General features: G+C 40.2%; 1 protein-coding gene across 1 annotated transcript in view; it reads right to left on the reverse strand.

The window, feature by feature from the left end:
* Window positions 1–16698, reverse strand: part of LOC138049135 (protein NLRC3-like) — a 28882-nt gene extending 12184 nt beyond the window's left edge. The window contains 8 exon segments of the mRNA XM_068895279.1: window positions 4031–4111; window positions 4240–4356; window positions 5545–6084; window positions 6087–6771; window positions 8142–8216; window positions 9435–9495; window positions 11495–11577; window positions 16436–16698. Coding sequence (XP_068751380.1) covers window positions 4031–4111; window positions 4240–4356; window positions 5545–6084; window positions 6087–6771; window positions 8142–8153 — 1435 coding nt within the window. The 5' untranslated portion in view covers window positions 8154–8216; window positions 9435–9495; window positions 11495–11577; window positions 16436–16698.
* Between the last annotated feature and the right edge of the window lie 889 nt (window positions 16699–17587).

Consider the following 17587-nt stretch of genomic DNA (forward strand, 5'->3'; position numbering starts at 1 on the left):
CCCTAACAAGAAAGTGTTTCCTATGTGGTAAGCAAGGTCATGAAGCTAGAAACTGTCGATCAGGTGGACGCAGATCAGGAGGACAAAGTAAGGATGGTAACCCTGTGCAGCGTGGTCAAGTGAGTGCCAGTTGTCTAGTTCAGCCACCTGAGGTTAAACCTACTGATGAAGAAGTTAAGGCCTGTATTAAAGATGATCAGTTGCTGTTAGCCTGTGGTAAGAAGATTCCATTGTTGAGTAGTGCTTGTGTTGAACCGTTGACTGGAGTGAGAAGTAAAATGCCTGTCGTGAAAGGTAGAGTTGGAGAGAAGCCTGTTGATGTCCTGAGAGATACTGGTTGTAGTGGAATTGTAGTAAAGAGGGACCTTGTGTCTGAGGATCAGTTTACTGGTGAATTTAATGTTATGCTGCTCATTGACAATACGGCAAGGAAAGTTCCCATCGCAAAGATTGATGTTGATACACCTTATCTCAAGGGCCAAGTGGAAGCGCAGTGTCTTCCCGATGCTGTTTATGATTTAATTATTGGTAATGTACCAGGCGCAAGAGCCGCTGACGACCCAGACCCAAGCTGGCAAGTTCCTGTACAAAAAGCTTGTGCTGTAACCGCAAGAAGTCAAGCTAAGAAAGCTGGAGAACATATTCCGTTGAAGGTACCAGATACTAAAGAAAGTCCTGTAGTTGATAGAGAAAAGCTCAAGCAAATGCAGCGTGATGACGAGAGCCTACAGAAATTTTGGGAGAAAGACGACGTAGTTGTGAGAGGCCAGGCTGAGATTTCATTTGAAGTGAAAGGTGAAGTTCTGTACCGCGTCTACAAGCACCCTTATGTGAACGGAGGTAAACCCCTGAAGCAGGTTATGGTTCCTGTGCAGCTGAGAAGTCGAATAATGGAACTAGCGCACGGATCGATCATGGGAGGTCACATGGGAATAAAGAAAACGACTGATAAGATTCAAAGCGCGTTCTACTGGCCAGGCATTCAAGGGGACGTGACTCGTTATTGCAAGTCCTGCGATGTATGTCAGAGGACAGTTAACAAGGGTTCCGTACCGAAGGTTCCCCTAGAGAAGATGCCATTAATTGACAAGCCATTTAAGAGAGTAGCAATCGACCTGGTTGGACCTATTGTTCCCCCGAGTGAGGACGGTCATAGATATATATTGACATTGGTCGACTTTGCAACTCGTTATCCTGAAGCTGTCCCGCTGAAGAACATTGATACTGAGACTGTGGCAGAAGCGTTGGTGGATATCTTTAGTCGTTTGGGAGTGCCTGAAGAGATCTTGAGCGACCTTGGTACGCAGTTCGTCTCTGAGTGTATGAAGGAAGTGACGCGACTTTTGAGCATTAAACAGCTCACCACGACCCCTTATCATCCTATGTGTAATGGTCTGACGGAAAAGTTTAATGGAACAATGAAGAGCATGTTAAAGAGATTGTGCAGCGAACAGCCAAGACAGTGGCATCGCTATATTAACCCGTTGCTGTTTGCATATCGTGAAGTTCCTCAGGAGTCTACTGGTTTTTCGCCGTTTGAGTTGCTGTATGGAAGAGCTGTCAGAGGACCGATGTTTATTCTCAAAGAGCTTTGGACGAAAGAGCTGGAGGAGCCTGAAGTAAAGAATAGCTATCAGTATGTGTTTGAGCTACGCGAGAAGCTTGAAGATACCCTCAAACTGGCGCACATCGAGCTTCAGAAAGCCCAGAACAAAGGCAAGCATTATTACGACCGGAAGACTAAAGTCAGGAAGTTTGTACCTGGAGATAAAGTGTTAGTGCTGCTACCGACCGACCACAATAAGCTCCTAATGCAGTGGAAAGGTCCATTCGAGGTTAGTGCTGTAGTTGGTCTCAATGATTATAGAGTGAGAGTCAAAGGAAAAGAGAGAGTTTACCATGCTAATCTACTGAAGAAGTATTTTGAGCGAGAGGATCCTGTTTCCGTTGGAGCAGTTGCTGTTAAAACGAACGCTAACATTTGTAAGAACGAACATGTTGAGAGTGAAGTAGAAGAAGTTGACCCAGTGGATAGTATTGATTTTCTGGAGATTGGTGGTTATGTCGCGAAAGAGTCAGTCAATGATGTGACCATTGGAGATAACCTTTCTCATGAGCAAAGAGCAGAGTTCATGGACCTTGCAAATGAGTTTCAAAGCTTATTCACAGAAGCCCCAGGCACAACAAGTTTGGCTCAGCATCATATCAAGCTTACATCCGACCAACCAGTTAGATCAAGACCATACCCAGTACCGTATAGCTTAAGAGAATCGCTGAAGAAGGATATTACAGACATGATGAAGATGGGAGTCATAAGAGAATCAAGTTCACCCTATGCTTCGCCTGTTGTAGTTGTTAAGAAAAAAGACAATTCAAATCGTGTGTGCGGGGACTATCGTAAACTGAACAAGTTAACCGTGTTTGATCCTGAGCCTATGCCAACTGCTGAGCATTTGTTCCAGAAGTTGAATGGTGACAAGTATTTGAGCAGATTATCTAAGCAGAGTAGAGGAATAACTTAAGAGACACTGGACTGCCTCCTCAGTTGGTACTATCTAACTAATTTTTCGGTGTTAGTAGAAATTTTGGAAATTTCTTCTCAAGAGGGGGTTATGTTACGAAAAATAGTATTGCGTGACAAGCGTTACTTTCTAGAAGCTTCGCGAGAGTTCGTAGTTTGTTTATATTTAGGTTTGTACGTAAGCGTTTCTAAATCGGTGTGTCTTGTAACGTTTCTATAATTAGATTTATTACTAATTTAGAAAGTTCTAGAAGTTTATTGTCAGAGTATATAAGTAGACGAGTCCAAGCGGAGTGTTTTTCTAACTAGTTTTTCACAAGCGAAGAGAGTTGGCGTTGGCCGTGTTTATTCAAGTGTGACAGAAGCTGTGTGCATTCAAGTTGGCGGAGGCCGTGTAAGTTTATCGAATACGTGTTGTTTAGAGTTTTACTTCGTGGAAACTACGTTCATTTTTGGAATAAATCTTCTTGTTGTTGTTCCGACAACCCTGCGTTCAGTTTAGTTTGCAAGCTACCTTTCCTCAAAACATTCGAACTCGTAACACCCTAAATATCTTTAAAAAGCATTGACTTGTCAGGACATCGCCGTGCAATTACGATAATCAATACAATGTGGAGTAAATGTAATCGGAGTTCCTAAACAAAGGACACAAACAAAAAGGAAAGAAAAACACTACCCATCGACAAGTCACTTCTGAAAATAGTTTTTCACGTTCATTCAACGTCATGAACACCAATTGTCCAGGACGTTCAATATGAATGAGACGTGAAAGACGACTATGCGGTTTGCCGTCCAGCCAAACTCTTAAATTCAGTAGCAGCCGAACAGTTTCCTTGAAACACTACAGCACCGAAAAACCAAACTCCACGCTCCTCTTAGCAGTTGCTGCTGATAGAACGAAACTTCCACCGAAAGTAATTTACTTACGACCGAAGAAAAAGAAGAGATGAAAGAAACGATTGATTCCGACGGCGAAGAAAATGAGCTACAGGGCAACCTGTCCGGAATTAGGGCACCGAATTTGACTGACTCTTTCCGCAATTACTGTGACAAGGAAACTAAAGAGCTTCAAGCGGTGAAACTTCACACCCTACCTACCACCGGTGGAAGATACACTGTGGCTAAATTTTAGCTCCTTAGTGTTGTTTTGCGGTGAGATATTACAGTTTTGCAAAAAGTGTCCGGAAACAGGGCAACTAACTGTATAAGTTGATATCCCACATAGCAAGATTACAAAACAAGCAGCTCCTTTGTATGCCACCAAAAAGCTAAAAGTTCACAAGCGAATAACCTTTTCGTTTCTTAGTGTTTTGTTGAGCTCCTATGCAATTGTATGCAAATTTAGCAATGGACCGAGAAAGACAAATTTTTAGTTTCGGTTAAAAGCTGGATAACCCTTGTTTACTCTGATATTAATCTACGCTAAGCTTGTCTTATTGCCCGTGAAACACGGAAAGATAAAATCTTTCGATCAACCCATTCCCTAACGAACTCGATAGGAGGCCTTACCTCTGCAGGTGTCTGTATCATGCCTTTGTTTCTTTGATGGTGGGGTGTCACTTGGATGTAACGGTCTTTTTCCATTTTTATCTAAGGAACCCAGAGTTAAAATGTGATCAGTGTCAATTAAGCAACTTCCTTTACAAGAGAATCTACACACACAGTGACCATATCCAGGAATGTTAATTATAGATTAGCAATGAACAATAAGACTTCACCTGTGCAATCAATCCCAGCTCGAGTGGGTTCAACATAAGCTTCAGATACCACAGTACTAAGCAAGTATGTTCTTGTCAATGATGAGTCTCGTTCACTTTCCGTTGCATGAGTACTTCCTACCAGACAAATCATCGACAGCATCTTAGTCCGTCATGTACTGTACAAACAATTGCTTAAAAAGATTTGTGCTCAATTAGAATTACTCTTTCTGAGAGTTGATTGGACTAAATCGCTAAATCGCCAATAGAGCCAAATTAGTTACATAGCACACGCATGTCTGCTCCACATGCATGGATGCAAATAAAGCGTTATGAAATGCAGAAACAAGGGCTGAATGCAACTCCACAAACAAATGACTGGCACCATCCCTTGTGTAAGAACTGAGTGATCGTCGCACTTAGAGCTGTGGACAATTTAAGCAATATTATCGCTTTATAGACATCGGAAAAATACATTCATTTCATTCATCGAGTCCTTAACGAGAACAAATAAGCCCAACAAACTGACCTGCTACCAACTGCAAGGCTTCATAGCTCAGTTGGTAGAGCATTACACCAGCATCGTAGTCAGCTCAGTCAGATCCTGAAAGTGTGTTTGCTTAAATCCTGACTGGCAAAATTTTGAGCTTTGACTTTTACCCAAAGGGCGTTTACTTAGAGTGCAAGTTTTATATTTCACGGTCTGCCATTACTCACATTAAAAACTGACCGATTGGACCTGAAAGGGTTTGATCCAGGGAAAAGTGATGTCATTTACTCACTAGATTAAAGCTTCAGCGTGTGAATGCAGCTTATCATAATTCAAATTCTATGCAACAAGTGATTTTAAAAGTCAAAAGCCCAAAACTCTCGTGCTGCATATTAATTCTGCAGCGTACACACACATTCCATTTTTAAACAAGTGAGCCTTTCATGTCATTTTCTCCTCGATTCAGCTCTTTAAAGATCTTGAAGTTAGTAATGGCAGACCATTAAATAGGATAATTCCAGTTAAAATAAACAGATGTCTCTTTGAAATCAAGGCTGAAGACTTTGGTCGCTTAGTGTTTAGTTAACATAGTTTTGAAATCCAAAGAAAAACAATTGATTTTTTGGTCACAGGGGCACTTTAAATTGTCCAGCTAAGAGTGAGGATCACTCAGTTCTCTCATTCATCTGTAACCTGCATTTCAAATAATTATACATTCCTTTCATTATCATTCCTTGTGTTTTAAACTGAATGAATGAATTTGCCTTAAGGACCACCCATGTTCACTTACAGCCTTACCAAGATGAACCAAGCAACATGTCATTATTTTCAATTACCAAAAATGCTATCAGACATCCTTTTCACCAGTTCATCACACTGTTCCTTCCAACAGTACTTCTTTGCATATTGTGCGCGAAGATCCGCTGTCTCTTCTAGCCGAACATCCCTGCTTTTTTTACGGACACTTTTAATTGCCTTGGCCCATTCAGTAGGATCTTCAGAATTTACTACACAGCTTGAACCATGTGGCACCTCCTGCAGAGCATCTCCAAAACCAGAATTCCCACTAACAAGGATAGGAAGACCTGCGGACAATGCTTCAAGCGCGGCCAAACCAAAACCTTCAGTTCTTGATGGCATTAAACAAAGATCTGCTTCACAAAACAATTTGCCTAGATCCTCTCTGCTTTCCTTAAAGGAGCGAACTGTCAGTTGTCTTGGTGCAATGCCATGTTGACACAACTTCTTTGCTACTTTCTCCTCTTTTCCAAGTGGTGCCCCGGCAAAGATCAGTTTGTAAGATTCTTCATTTAACTCAGAAATGGCTTTGGCTGCGATGTCATATCCCTTTAACTCAAAATCTTCATTGTCACTGCGCCAAAAACCAAAACACGAAATGTCATTCTTTCTTCAGCTGCTTGCTCTACCCGAGAAAATTCAGACAAAATGCTGGGTGTGAGTACAAATACAGACTGATCCCTCTGGCAGTGACGGAGATAGCAAGAGTACTCATCAGCCAACTTGGGACCAACTGCTACAACTTGGTCTGCCAATTCACACAATTGTACCTCTGCTCTGTGCTTCTTCTCCGATTTTGAAATTGCATTTGCATATCCTTTGAACATTCCTAGCTCTTCAGGGGCTGTATGCACAACCTGAACCCACTTGCATGGTAGTTGCTTCTGAATGAGCTGCACTTGTTGTCCAAGTATTAGCCCATGTCCAATCACATAATCCATCTCGTGGTTTTCTGGTGCAGAAGATAGCCATTCAATGGGTTCATATCCAATCAGCTCTTTCGCTTTTATGAGCTTAACATTGTTTTCCCCTGCAATCCTTACATCTTCGTCACTGGACTGAGGAAGGTACATACTGACTTCCACATTCTGATGTTTTGCCAACTGAATGGCAAGCTCTCTGTTCATTGTTGACAAGCCTCCTTTTGTAGATTTCCATTCACTGCTCAGGAAAGTAACCTTAAGTTTCCTACTTGGTGTTTGGCCTGAGATGCTTTCCTGGGCTTCCTGTGATGCAGAAAATGAGGTGCTGGGAAAGGAGGGATCCTGTAATAAAGACAAGATAAAAATAAATTAACTACATAATTCATTAACAGTCCCTTTTTACCTCAGAGATTTTCTTAACTGATTTTCATTAACTCAGTTGATAAGACCATCAGATTTCTGTGCAGTGTACTCAACCATGGATGAAGCACCACTTTTTTAAAGAACAAACACCATTAGCATTGGGGTCAAATTCGGGTTACACCCTTGATCATTTCCAAGGTGGCTAAATTTAGGTTTATGTTGAAGCCCCTTGTTTATTCCAGGGGTAGGAGATGGGGCTGAGGGGTAAGGGTTGAGTGGTGGGGGTAGGGGGTGTGATTAGGTCTGGGTTAGAGTTAGGGTTGGGGTTACCCCCGCACTCATTCTGTGTGGAAGGTTTGAGAGAACATCGTCCACGAGTCTTAAATGCTTTTGATGAGGGCTACAATGCTGGTCAACAAGAGTTACAGACAGACAGACAGACAGACAGACAGACATACATAAATACATAATTGACCACTCCCCATAGGGGCTTTTCAGGGCCAATGAAACACAATTATGACAGAACAGAACATTCAACAACAACTGCTAAGAATCCCAACTGGGCGGAGGCAAACCAGTTGGCTATTTACAAGTACAGCTAAGAAGTTGAATCAGGGACTACCAGCAACAAATTCAACGAGTGGTCAGAGCGGGTCTTGAACCCGGGACCCGCAGATCTCAAGGCAAGCGCCCTGACCACTGGGCCGCACAGTTGTAACAGAAGGTACATGTACATCAATTATTAATGTCCAAGATTGGAAAACATGTAGCCCTTCTGCTTTTCCCCTCCAGAGTTGACTTCAGAGGCTGGACATTACTGTGAGTTACTGTAAAGACAGGTTAACATGAAGAAATATAAAATTAATGACAGTGTAAAGTGCTGATGGGACAAGAGGACATGGGACAGCAGCTGTTAGTTTTGAATGGTGAGAATTTAGAACGTGTCAAAGTTTGATATATTGGTATCAGTAGCAGTAGTAGAAGTTGTACCGCACATGTACATGTAGGAGTACGAGTAGGAGAAGTACAGATGTAGCAGCAGTAGTAAGTAGTAGTAGGAGTGGAAATGGTAGTGTTAGTAGTATATTTTGCAGAGGATACGCACTGACTGAGAAAGTTGTTTGCATTAATAAAATGGATGACTGACCATTTAGAAGCAGAATGCTTGACCTACATGTATAATATGAAGGTTGACTAAGCAAACTGCACTTATCAACACCACGCTTGCTTCATTTTCATCCAGCGCAAGAAATAAATATATGAATATTTATGTTGGTGGCCCAGCTGCACTGAAACCATAGCACAAGCACTCTACATTTATATTTTTTAAAGCAACTTCCAGTAATTACCCAGGATGACATTACTGAAATCTTGAGAAGCCTTTACACACAATCTTCAGGATCATCTTTGCACCAATCCATATTCTGTGGATAAGAATAATGAAAACAATAAATTTTTAGAGAATTTCACACGAGTTCATACTTATTTGTTCTTCAATATCATTAATAATGCAGGAGTATTTTACTACTTTATTGGATGTCAGAAATCAATCAGTCATATGCACAGCCAGTATAGGGAGATCTCTGTGGAAAGCCAGATCAAATGCAGAAACAGCAAGAGGCTACAGGTAGCCTACATGTACAAGTACACTTTCTTCGAAGGATGTTTAATTAACTGATTTCCTTCAAAGTTCACAATATTTCAGTGTCTTTTTTACAAATGTACATGTATGTTACATTATCTTGCTCAATATCCAGTTCAATCCTGTAATCCGAAGTCCAAAGTCTGTGACTCAACCATAGGGTTAAGTGCGATTGTACATGTAGAAAAGTTGTTTACATTTAAAACGTTGTTAATCAGGCATTGATTCCAATCAAAACTAGTAAACGGTTGCTTTACGAGCTCCTACAGTGGTATTTAAAAATATTTAATACTTTTTCTTAACAATACCGGGAGAATATTAGCCTGGTGAGATGTGTTACTGATACACAAGATAACTGGATATTGCATGCAGCGAAAACACAAAAACCCATTTCCAGTCACACACTCAATTCTTTAAATAAATATTTACCCCCTAGTCTGTCACGTAACATTTTGTGGTCTAGTGGTCAATGAGCGCCTCTGAATGAGGAGATACCGAGTTCAAATCTTACTTATGGGGTACTTTCTCTGAAAAGTCTCTCTACCATGAGAAGTCCCATGAACAAAAGAAAACGCATTCAAAGAAAGTAATAATATTGTAACGTCCCCAAGAATAACAAAATCAAGAAAAATAATGTAATAATTTATTACAGTAGAGGTAATTTTTCTGACCTCTTTTTAGATATCCTTTGGCATTGATGGAGAAACAAGTCTGAGTCAAAGCCGGGATTTGGGTGTTCAATTGTTTGCACATTTTTCACCTACACAGTTTTCTATACATGAGCATTCTCTTTCACAAATGATGTACTACTTATGAAAATTTTTGTCCTTGAGACGAAGTAAACATTATTAATTTTACCCAGCTGTTGACTATCAAAAGAACTTCCCTAATTTCCAATTCTCTAGAGCTGCATTATTATTATTATTATTATTATTATTATTATTATTATTATTATTATTATTATTATTATTATTATTATTATTATTATTATTATTGCTACCTTGCAAAGGGGGGAAAAACTTTAAGGACACTTGCCTCCAAATCCAGCCACAGGACCATTTCTGTCAATTCAACAATTTGCCAGATATTCTTTAGGTATAAAACATGAAATGAATATAGACCATACAGGGGACATGGAGGGTGTTACATGTATTCCATATTCACACCTACAGATAAAGTGCCCTGGGCAATTGACGAGTAAAATCATCTGGCATTAGACAGAGTAAACTCTATAAAAGGTTAATTTTTCTGAAGTAACTATTGATCCCTTCATGTTTTTTGATGAGTCCAAATACAAAAATAATGCAAATTTTAAAAAACACATCCAGCTTTAAAGGAGAACACATGCAGGTTTGGACAATTCATTTGATTAAATTTTTTGAAACCAGAAGAATGTGAGCATGAAATTCAACAACAAGACTTTTTCTATTTTGAAAACGTTGAACCTACAAGTCTGAAGAGGTTGATCAAAATTATAGTTTGACATCTGATCAGCAAAGAAAGACTAAAACAAGGAAGTCTGTTACGCCACAAAATGTAACAAGTAAGGCAAAATGTAACAACTCTTGACGCAAAATGTAACATTAAGTTACCCAAATTGTGACAACTTTCGACGCAAAATGTAACAAGTTCTTTAAAGCCAATTGTAACAATCTTTTAAAGCAAAATGTAACCAACTTCTTTAACGCGAAATGTAACAACGCAAAGTGTAACAATTCTTTGGATCAAGTTTTACCAGTAAAGCATAGGCTGCACCTCTATGAGGTGACAGTGTGCGAGTGGCTATTATTGTTGCAGGTAAAAATGATCTGTTCTCAGGTTGAATCCGTTTTTACCTACACTGTAGGATAAATTTGTGATGCCCATTTTACCTACATGTAGGTTGAATTATGGACTCAACCTAGCTTAAACCCCCCTCTAAAAAGGATTGAAGACACTTATACCTTCCCTCCTCAAGCTCTGTCTTACGTAAAACGCAACTGTAAACGCGCCTTCAATTACGACAAATCTCAGACTGGGTCCAGAAATTTCAAGCCTGTATAATTTGGGTCAACCATATATTTATTAGAAAAAACATATCTTTGCATCCCGAAACCAGGCACCAAGCATCTCGTCCCGGTTTCAAGTAAACAGGTGCAAAAATTTCATAACGGTACAAGTTCATACAAGTCTGAGTTCGTCTGGGTCTCATGCAAATACCCCCTAAGTTGCAGGTGACATAAATTACATTGTTGACTGTCACAAAGGGGGATCACAGGCACCCCAGGACACCCCATCCTCCCCGGCTACACCCCTGAACTAAACATTTGTTATCAAGGCCACATAACCAAATTATTGTTTGAATTGGCTTGCGTGTGCACATTTTCCCACGCTGTGTCGGCTATGTGTAATTACTTCGAGTTTTGATTGGTTTACTGGATAGTCTCTGTCCTTTTTGATTGGCCAAAGTAATTACTTTGGTTTTGGTTTTATGACACTCAATTGAAACTTGCTCTACTCATTACACGTACACCAATTGATTACCCCGTTTCACGTTTTCTGATCGAGAACGCCGCAATCCACCTCGTTTCATTTTCCTTTTTGACATCTCGAAAATAACTACATTAATTTTAAACTTTTTGAAAAAGGCCACGGTACATGTGGGAATTTCCCAGGAGATTTGGTGCTCTAACCGGGAGACTGGGAGATTTGATGAAAAACTTGGAGACTCGCGGGAAAACCAGGAGAGTTGGCAGGTATGTGAGTGATTGTAAGATTCATTTTTCTTTTATTCAGAAGGAGCTGCTGGGCTACAGGGGGTGTGTGTTCGATTTTTTTAGGGGGGAGGGGGGAGAGTGCGCAGGTTATTGTGGGGTGGGGTTGGGGGTCCAGATGAAAAAAAATCTCTAGATTTTAGTTCTCTGGAGGTTGGCATCTCTGCATATAACTCTAGAGTACATGCAGTAGCTTCATGGGTTAAATGTTTTTGATAACTAAAGTAACAATTAACCTACCAGGGCAAATACATGTTGTCTTTGTTGTCTACCATGTAACCAGTTCAGAAATCAGACAAAAACTTACTCAATTCATAGCTTGTCGAATGCATCCCCAATATCTTGCACAGAAACCAGGCAGACTTTTCAAGAGCAAAAAATCCATTGAACCTATGAAAATGAGTAAATCTAAATTAATTTCCAGTAACACATATAATGCCTGTGATCTAAGATCTTTAGGGACCTTGTATCCAATAATACACTGTATGTACACGCATGAAATATGCAGGTCTTTTTGTAATCAAGTGCCCCATGGCACAGAACCAAAGGGTTTTATCAACATGTACCTGTATAAATTCCTCTGATTCTTGCCACTTTCTAACGTAACTGATGTCTGACGCTCTCTCTCTTTCTCTCTCTCTCTCTGTGAAATCCAAAGTCCAGATAGGTGCAACCTAATATCACAGGAAGCCCTGTCACCGCTGGCTGGGCACAGACTATGAGGTAACAGTCCATAAGCATAAGAGTTCCTTAGACCTCATTTAGAGGAGTGGAGGGGTAAGCAAATAAGAGTTGGCTTTTTCATGCAGAACAAAGAGTAAAGATTGGTCTTTTCTTAAAAATACACTATTTTAAAGTTATGGATGAGTGACCTGGCCTATGAATGGCAGCAAGGATGGCAGTGACCTTTTTTTGATACAAACCCCTATATATTCTTTTTATGCGAATGAATACTAGTTAGGATCAGAAAAATGACTTAGAGTACAAATACACTGCAGCAGTTTGTGCCCTAAATATATTTCATAATTGTATCTTGTCAGTGGGTCATCAGGAATGTCATAGGTTTTTATACCCAGTTCTGAGGTAAAAACATTAAATTTACCATGACCGTGCCCCTTTAAGTTACAGCGTACATCTTGTTGGCTAGGGATAATTATATCCTGCGTAGCTGGCCATATTGTTGGTGCAAGAGGCAAATTAATGAGCCGCAAAGCCACGCAGAGAATAGGCCCATTCTCTGTGTGGCCAGCCTACTTCCAGCTACGTTGGCTGGCTACTGGGGACACTACTTGGTTTGCTGACCACCCACCCCACCTTGTATTGAATACCCTTTTTCTTGCATTCTTTCTTTGATTTACCAATGAAGATTGGATAGAATTGTTTTAAAACTTCTTTTATTCTTTTGCTTGCATGGTCACCATGGGTAGCTTGCTCTTGTTAACTTGGAATTTTTCTCTTGATGTAATATTTCAAAAACGAGTGCGAGTGTTTTACCGAGGCTTCCAAACACGAGAAAACTATTGCTTTCGAGTGTTTGGAAACCCCAGTAAAACACGAAGCACAAGTTTTTGAAATGGCTTCTCAATCGGCGCCTAATTGCAAACAAAAGAAAACAAAAGAACAAAAGAAAGCAAAAATCACATAAGCACGTGATTTTTGCTTTCTTTTGTTTAATCAGCACACAGTTTGTGATGATAATGTCCATGTGTTTCACAACTGAAGCTTGTTTATTTCAAGTAGCCACAATTTGCATTCAGTGGCGTCCAGCTAGTTCCGAAACATGGACGAGCGAGCCAAAATTCTGTATACTTGACCCAGGAAGCATGCTCAAAGAATATGATGTGCACTGTGTGCAAAGTCTGGAAGAGAAGTTGGAGGACTTGGATAGTCTTTCCCTAAATTATTGGTTCACAAAATTCGTCCAAGAAGTTGCTAATAAGAACGAAGGTGGGTATCCGCCTCGTTCCTTGTATGGAATTGTTTGTGGCTTAAAGCGGCACTTGGAGGACGTAAATGGAGGGAATGCTTTGAATGCTTTAGGCAGCAGTGATAAAAGGTAAGTTTGGAGAAGTTATATTTTAATCCAGTGTGCTTTATATGATACAGAAACTTAGAATGTTTACGAAATTTATGATCTACTACTTTTGAGGTTTGCTATTTTTCGTCCATGCTTAGACGCAGAAATGAAAGACGCCACACACGAAGGCATTTCTCTTGAAACCCCGAAGGAGGAAAAGGAGGCAGTTACGGACGAAGAGGAAGAATTGTTTTGGAGTAAAGGACTGTTAGGCTGTGGAAGAGCTAAGTCTCTTTTAAATACTGTTTATTATTACAATGGAAAAATTTTTGGATTGAGGGGAAGCGAGCACAGGAAATTGAGTTTAAAGAATTTCGAGTTAGGTCCAAACTTTATTAAATTTGAGGAGAATTTGTGCAAAACCTTTCATGGGGGCTTGACTGATCTGAAATATGTTCCAAAGAGAATCAAACATATTTGTCACAATATCGGGGAAAAACACAATCCTTGTTTGTTAGAAGTATGTCGAATGTATATTGGTTTCGTAGAGTGTAAAGCCAAGGAAAGTGATTGTTTTTACTTGAGGGCAGCTAAACATAAGTTTTCCTTTTAGAAAAGTCCAGTAGGAATTAACACGCTAAATGCAATCCTGCCAAATATGTGCAAGGAGGCTGGAATTAATCGGAAAAAGGCTCATTCTTTGCGAATTGCCTGTGCCACTAAGTTATTTAATTCAGGCGTCGAAGGAAAACTCATTCGTGAAAGGACCGGTCATAGGTGAAATGCCTTGTTAACCTACGAGAAACCTAGTTTAGAGCAAAGTGCTAAAGTGTCAAATCTACTTGGACCTTGTACATCCAGCAGTGTAACAGAAGCTAGTGGTAGCGGTATTACAGTTTCTGAAACTTTAGAAATTGTAAACAGTGCGAGCGGGATGTTTAATTCAGGAACGTTTTTGAATTGCACTGTAAACGTAAATGTAAACAGCAAACAATAGAAGTAATAAAGTTTTGTTGAAGTTGTGTATTGCTTTTTCTAATTGACTTCCAAACACACGTATTTGGATATCCAAACACGCTGTTTTTTACTGCGGTGTCAAGGTGCATCCATGTGACCTAAATGTGGTCACGCAATTGGTTTATCACTTGATGATTTATTAATGAGTTTGAGAATATTAAATCTTATCCAATCTGTGTTCAATTTCAGTGATCAACATTATATGGACGAAATGAAAGCAACAAGATAATATAGCTCATGGTAACTCTTAGGTTGTAGGTCAGGTTGTTGAAAATTGAAGAAAATTAATTACAATGCTGAAGTTTAAATTTATCTTACAAATCTGACATGACAACCGTTAAGTAGAAATGTCTACCCTTCACCCTTTACTCTTGATCCATCACATCCCTTTTACCTGACCCTTACCTGTTACCCGCAACCCCTTGCTGTTACCCTTTACCCATGGAAAAGGTCTGCTGGAAATCAAAATTGCGGACAATCATCTGCTGTAGTTGATTCCAGTCTCCTACTCTTCTAAATTCAATGGCGGCTACGATTTTTCTGACCTTTTTTGCTTTGTTTGTTAGTCCTTTGAGCAATCATCCGGCATTCTGGGATGTATTAAAATTTTGAAAATGCATTTTATGGATATTTTTTGCTTGAAAAGGTAGTTTCTGTGTTGACACGATCCCTGGCACCGTTCACCATGAAGAGCATCTTGACGACCATTTCACGTCCATAAGATGCAAAGAAAATTTGCCAATCTTTATAATCTGCATAATATCAATGACATTAATTGCCAACGAGTCAACCAAGCAAAGAGTGACTGAATTTTAGACGCTTTACACCGTGGTTGACTCGTGATCATTTGAATGTAATGGCCGCACAAAAACCTGGATCATATGGCCCGTACGGCCTCGTGCATGCTTTCATTGTTAAACTGTTGGGAAAATTCCCAGATGAGGGCACGAGCAGGAACATGTACTGCCCTGTGCTGAAAACGCGTACTGCCCTGTGTAATGCAATTTTAGAGGATTTGGTTCCTTTTAAACATCCAAGTTATTTACAGCCAGAAGAGCAAAATATGTGAACAACATATTAAATAAATTTTTTCTTACAAATTTTTGTAACTTATTTTGTCCAAACTTCATAGGCTAGGTCGTAGCACTCAGTCTGTGCCAATTATTTTCTTGTCCAGTCCTCTCACTTAGTCATTGTCAACATATAAGTACATAAAATTCACCAAAAACCGCATGATACGCAGGGTAAGAGGTGTTATCAAACAAGGTGACTCGAGTAGCCAGTCAAAGCCTCGATCAGCTGGCCATTTCTGGCTCTAAGAGCCTATTAAAGTACAGTGGCACAGTGGTGAGAGCACTCGCCTCCCACCACTGTGGCCCAGTTTCGATTCCCAGGCTCGGTGTCATGTGTGAGCTGAGTTTGTTGGTTCTCTACTCTGCACCGAGAATTTTTCTCCGAGTAAGCTCCTCAAAAACCAACATTTGATTTGATTTGTGTTTATTGTTAATTTCAGTTTACAGTGTCCCCAGTTAGTGCTCCAGCGCTAGCTAGTATGACTAGACACTCAAATAATTTAAGTTCCTTTCCTTTCCAATTAAAATTTTAGATTTTCTGTGATGTTTGTCTCCATAACAATTTATTTTATCCCTGTTTTCTTGCACAACATGACATCACATAGTATATATAGCGTTAGCGAGTCGATTTCCCTGGTCTTCTTTTAGCTTGGTTAGGAGGGCATTGTGAATCATTTACCTCAACGCCAGCAGACGCTGTATTTGGATAACTGTTCCTTTGTTAATTCGTTGACACTCAGTGGTGGCTATTACTACAATACTCGTCAAAAATCTGGAAACACTTGTGTTTGTTTCCCCTTCCCCAATGTTGATTTGGGTATCACAGTGGTCTCAGTGCTTCAAAACACGCGTGGCTCAACATTGGGGAGGGAGAAGGCACATTTCAGTTGGGAAAACAGTGTCAAGTAGAAATCTCAGGATTTTTCCAGAAAATTCGAGAGAAACGGTGTCTGTTTCAACGATTTGTGACGAGTATTGTAGTTCAGAAATTCCATAACATGTCATTTGCATGTGCGAGTGACGCGTAAATTACAGTCATACTAGTCGTATGAATTTGCTACAGCACATCACATTCTTTTAAGGACGTCAAACCGAAGGGGGCATTCTGTAAGTAATTCTGGGATGTGAAAATCAGTCTTACCTTCTTGCATACTAATGATTCAAACGACCTTGTAAATTGTCACGCGAAGTTTATCTGGAAGGCCTAGGCGGAAGCTATCGCCGCGGAGGCCTTGAGCGCCAATGAATACTGTACGTAACTCCGAGTCTACATTATCCGAAGAGTTCGTTCCTTAGTACGATGATAACTCAACTTATAATTAAAGGACGGCAAATTGAGGCGATCAGTGTCAAAATCAGAGTGCAGAGCAATTGCAAAGGTCAAAGTAAATGCAAACACAGTGATGGGAGTAGCAGTGTAGCAGTTACGTGTTATATGAAAGTCACGTGGTACCCATGATTGCGACATCTGGAAGATACTACGTGGTGTAAGCCCGCACAAACCATCCCGAGCACCTTCTTATCACGGTACAGTATGGGGCCCAGTTCTCAGCCACAAAAAACATGGTCGTAACGAGGTATATGGGATCAGGGATCAACAGCCTTTTTAGGGGTGGGATCAGGGATCACAGCTCTGGGATCTGGGATCTGGGATCACAACCCGTGATATCGGGATCAGCAGTGTTTTTGTGGAATCAGGGATCAGACTTAACAAATTTTTGCGGGATCAGGGATCAAAATTCCGGGCAAAAATACGGGATCAGTTATGAAAAAATATACCTCGTTACGACCCTGAAAAAACGTAAACTTGTATTTCTTGCCTTGGAATAGCTGTAAGGACTTGAAATTTCAAAGAAAACTAGCTTCAGCATTCAGTTAACACATGTAAAGCTATCGGCTGCTCAACGCTGTTTTCTCCGGAGTTATAACGAAAATGGAGGCTTCGTTCGTGGGCCCAGTTATCGGCCAGCGAGCCCAGTTCTTGGCCACAAAAGTGTGCGCTCCATTCCTTAGAATAAACAACGCTTTATCACCATTTTTTGTTGTCAAGTCACTAATAAGGCTTGTGTTTGATATTTCGACCAAAAAGTATCCTTAACGAGCTTTGTTTCATGCTAGAAAAGGAAGTTTTTTGCACACCTAATTTTTCTCTTAATTGCTCCATGGCAAGCGAGGCTAAAAAAAGAGTTGGGTATTTGAAAACGGGGTCCGGTAAGTCCGAACTCATAGTTTTAATTCATATCTACTGTCAGAACATGCCACCCCATTACAGCTTTACTGTTCGCATCATCAC

Source organism: Montipora capricornis, chromosome 5 (assembly GCF_036669925.1).
Source record: "Montipora capricornis isolate CH-2021 chromosome 5, ASM3666992v2, whole genome shotgun sequence".
Classification (NCBI taxonomy): domain Eukaryota; kingdom Metazoa; phylum Cnidaria; class Anthozoa; order Scleractinia; family Acroporidae; genus Montipora; species Montipora capricornis.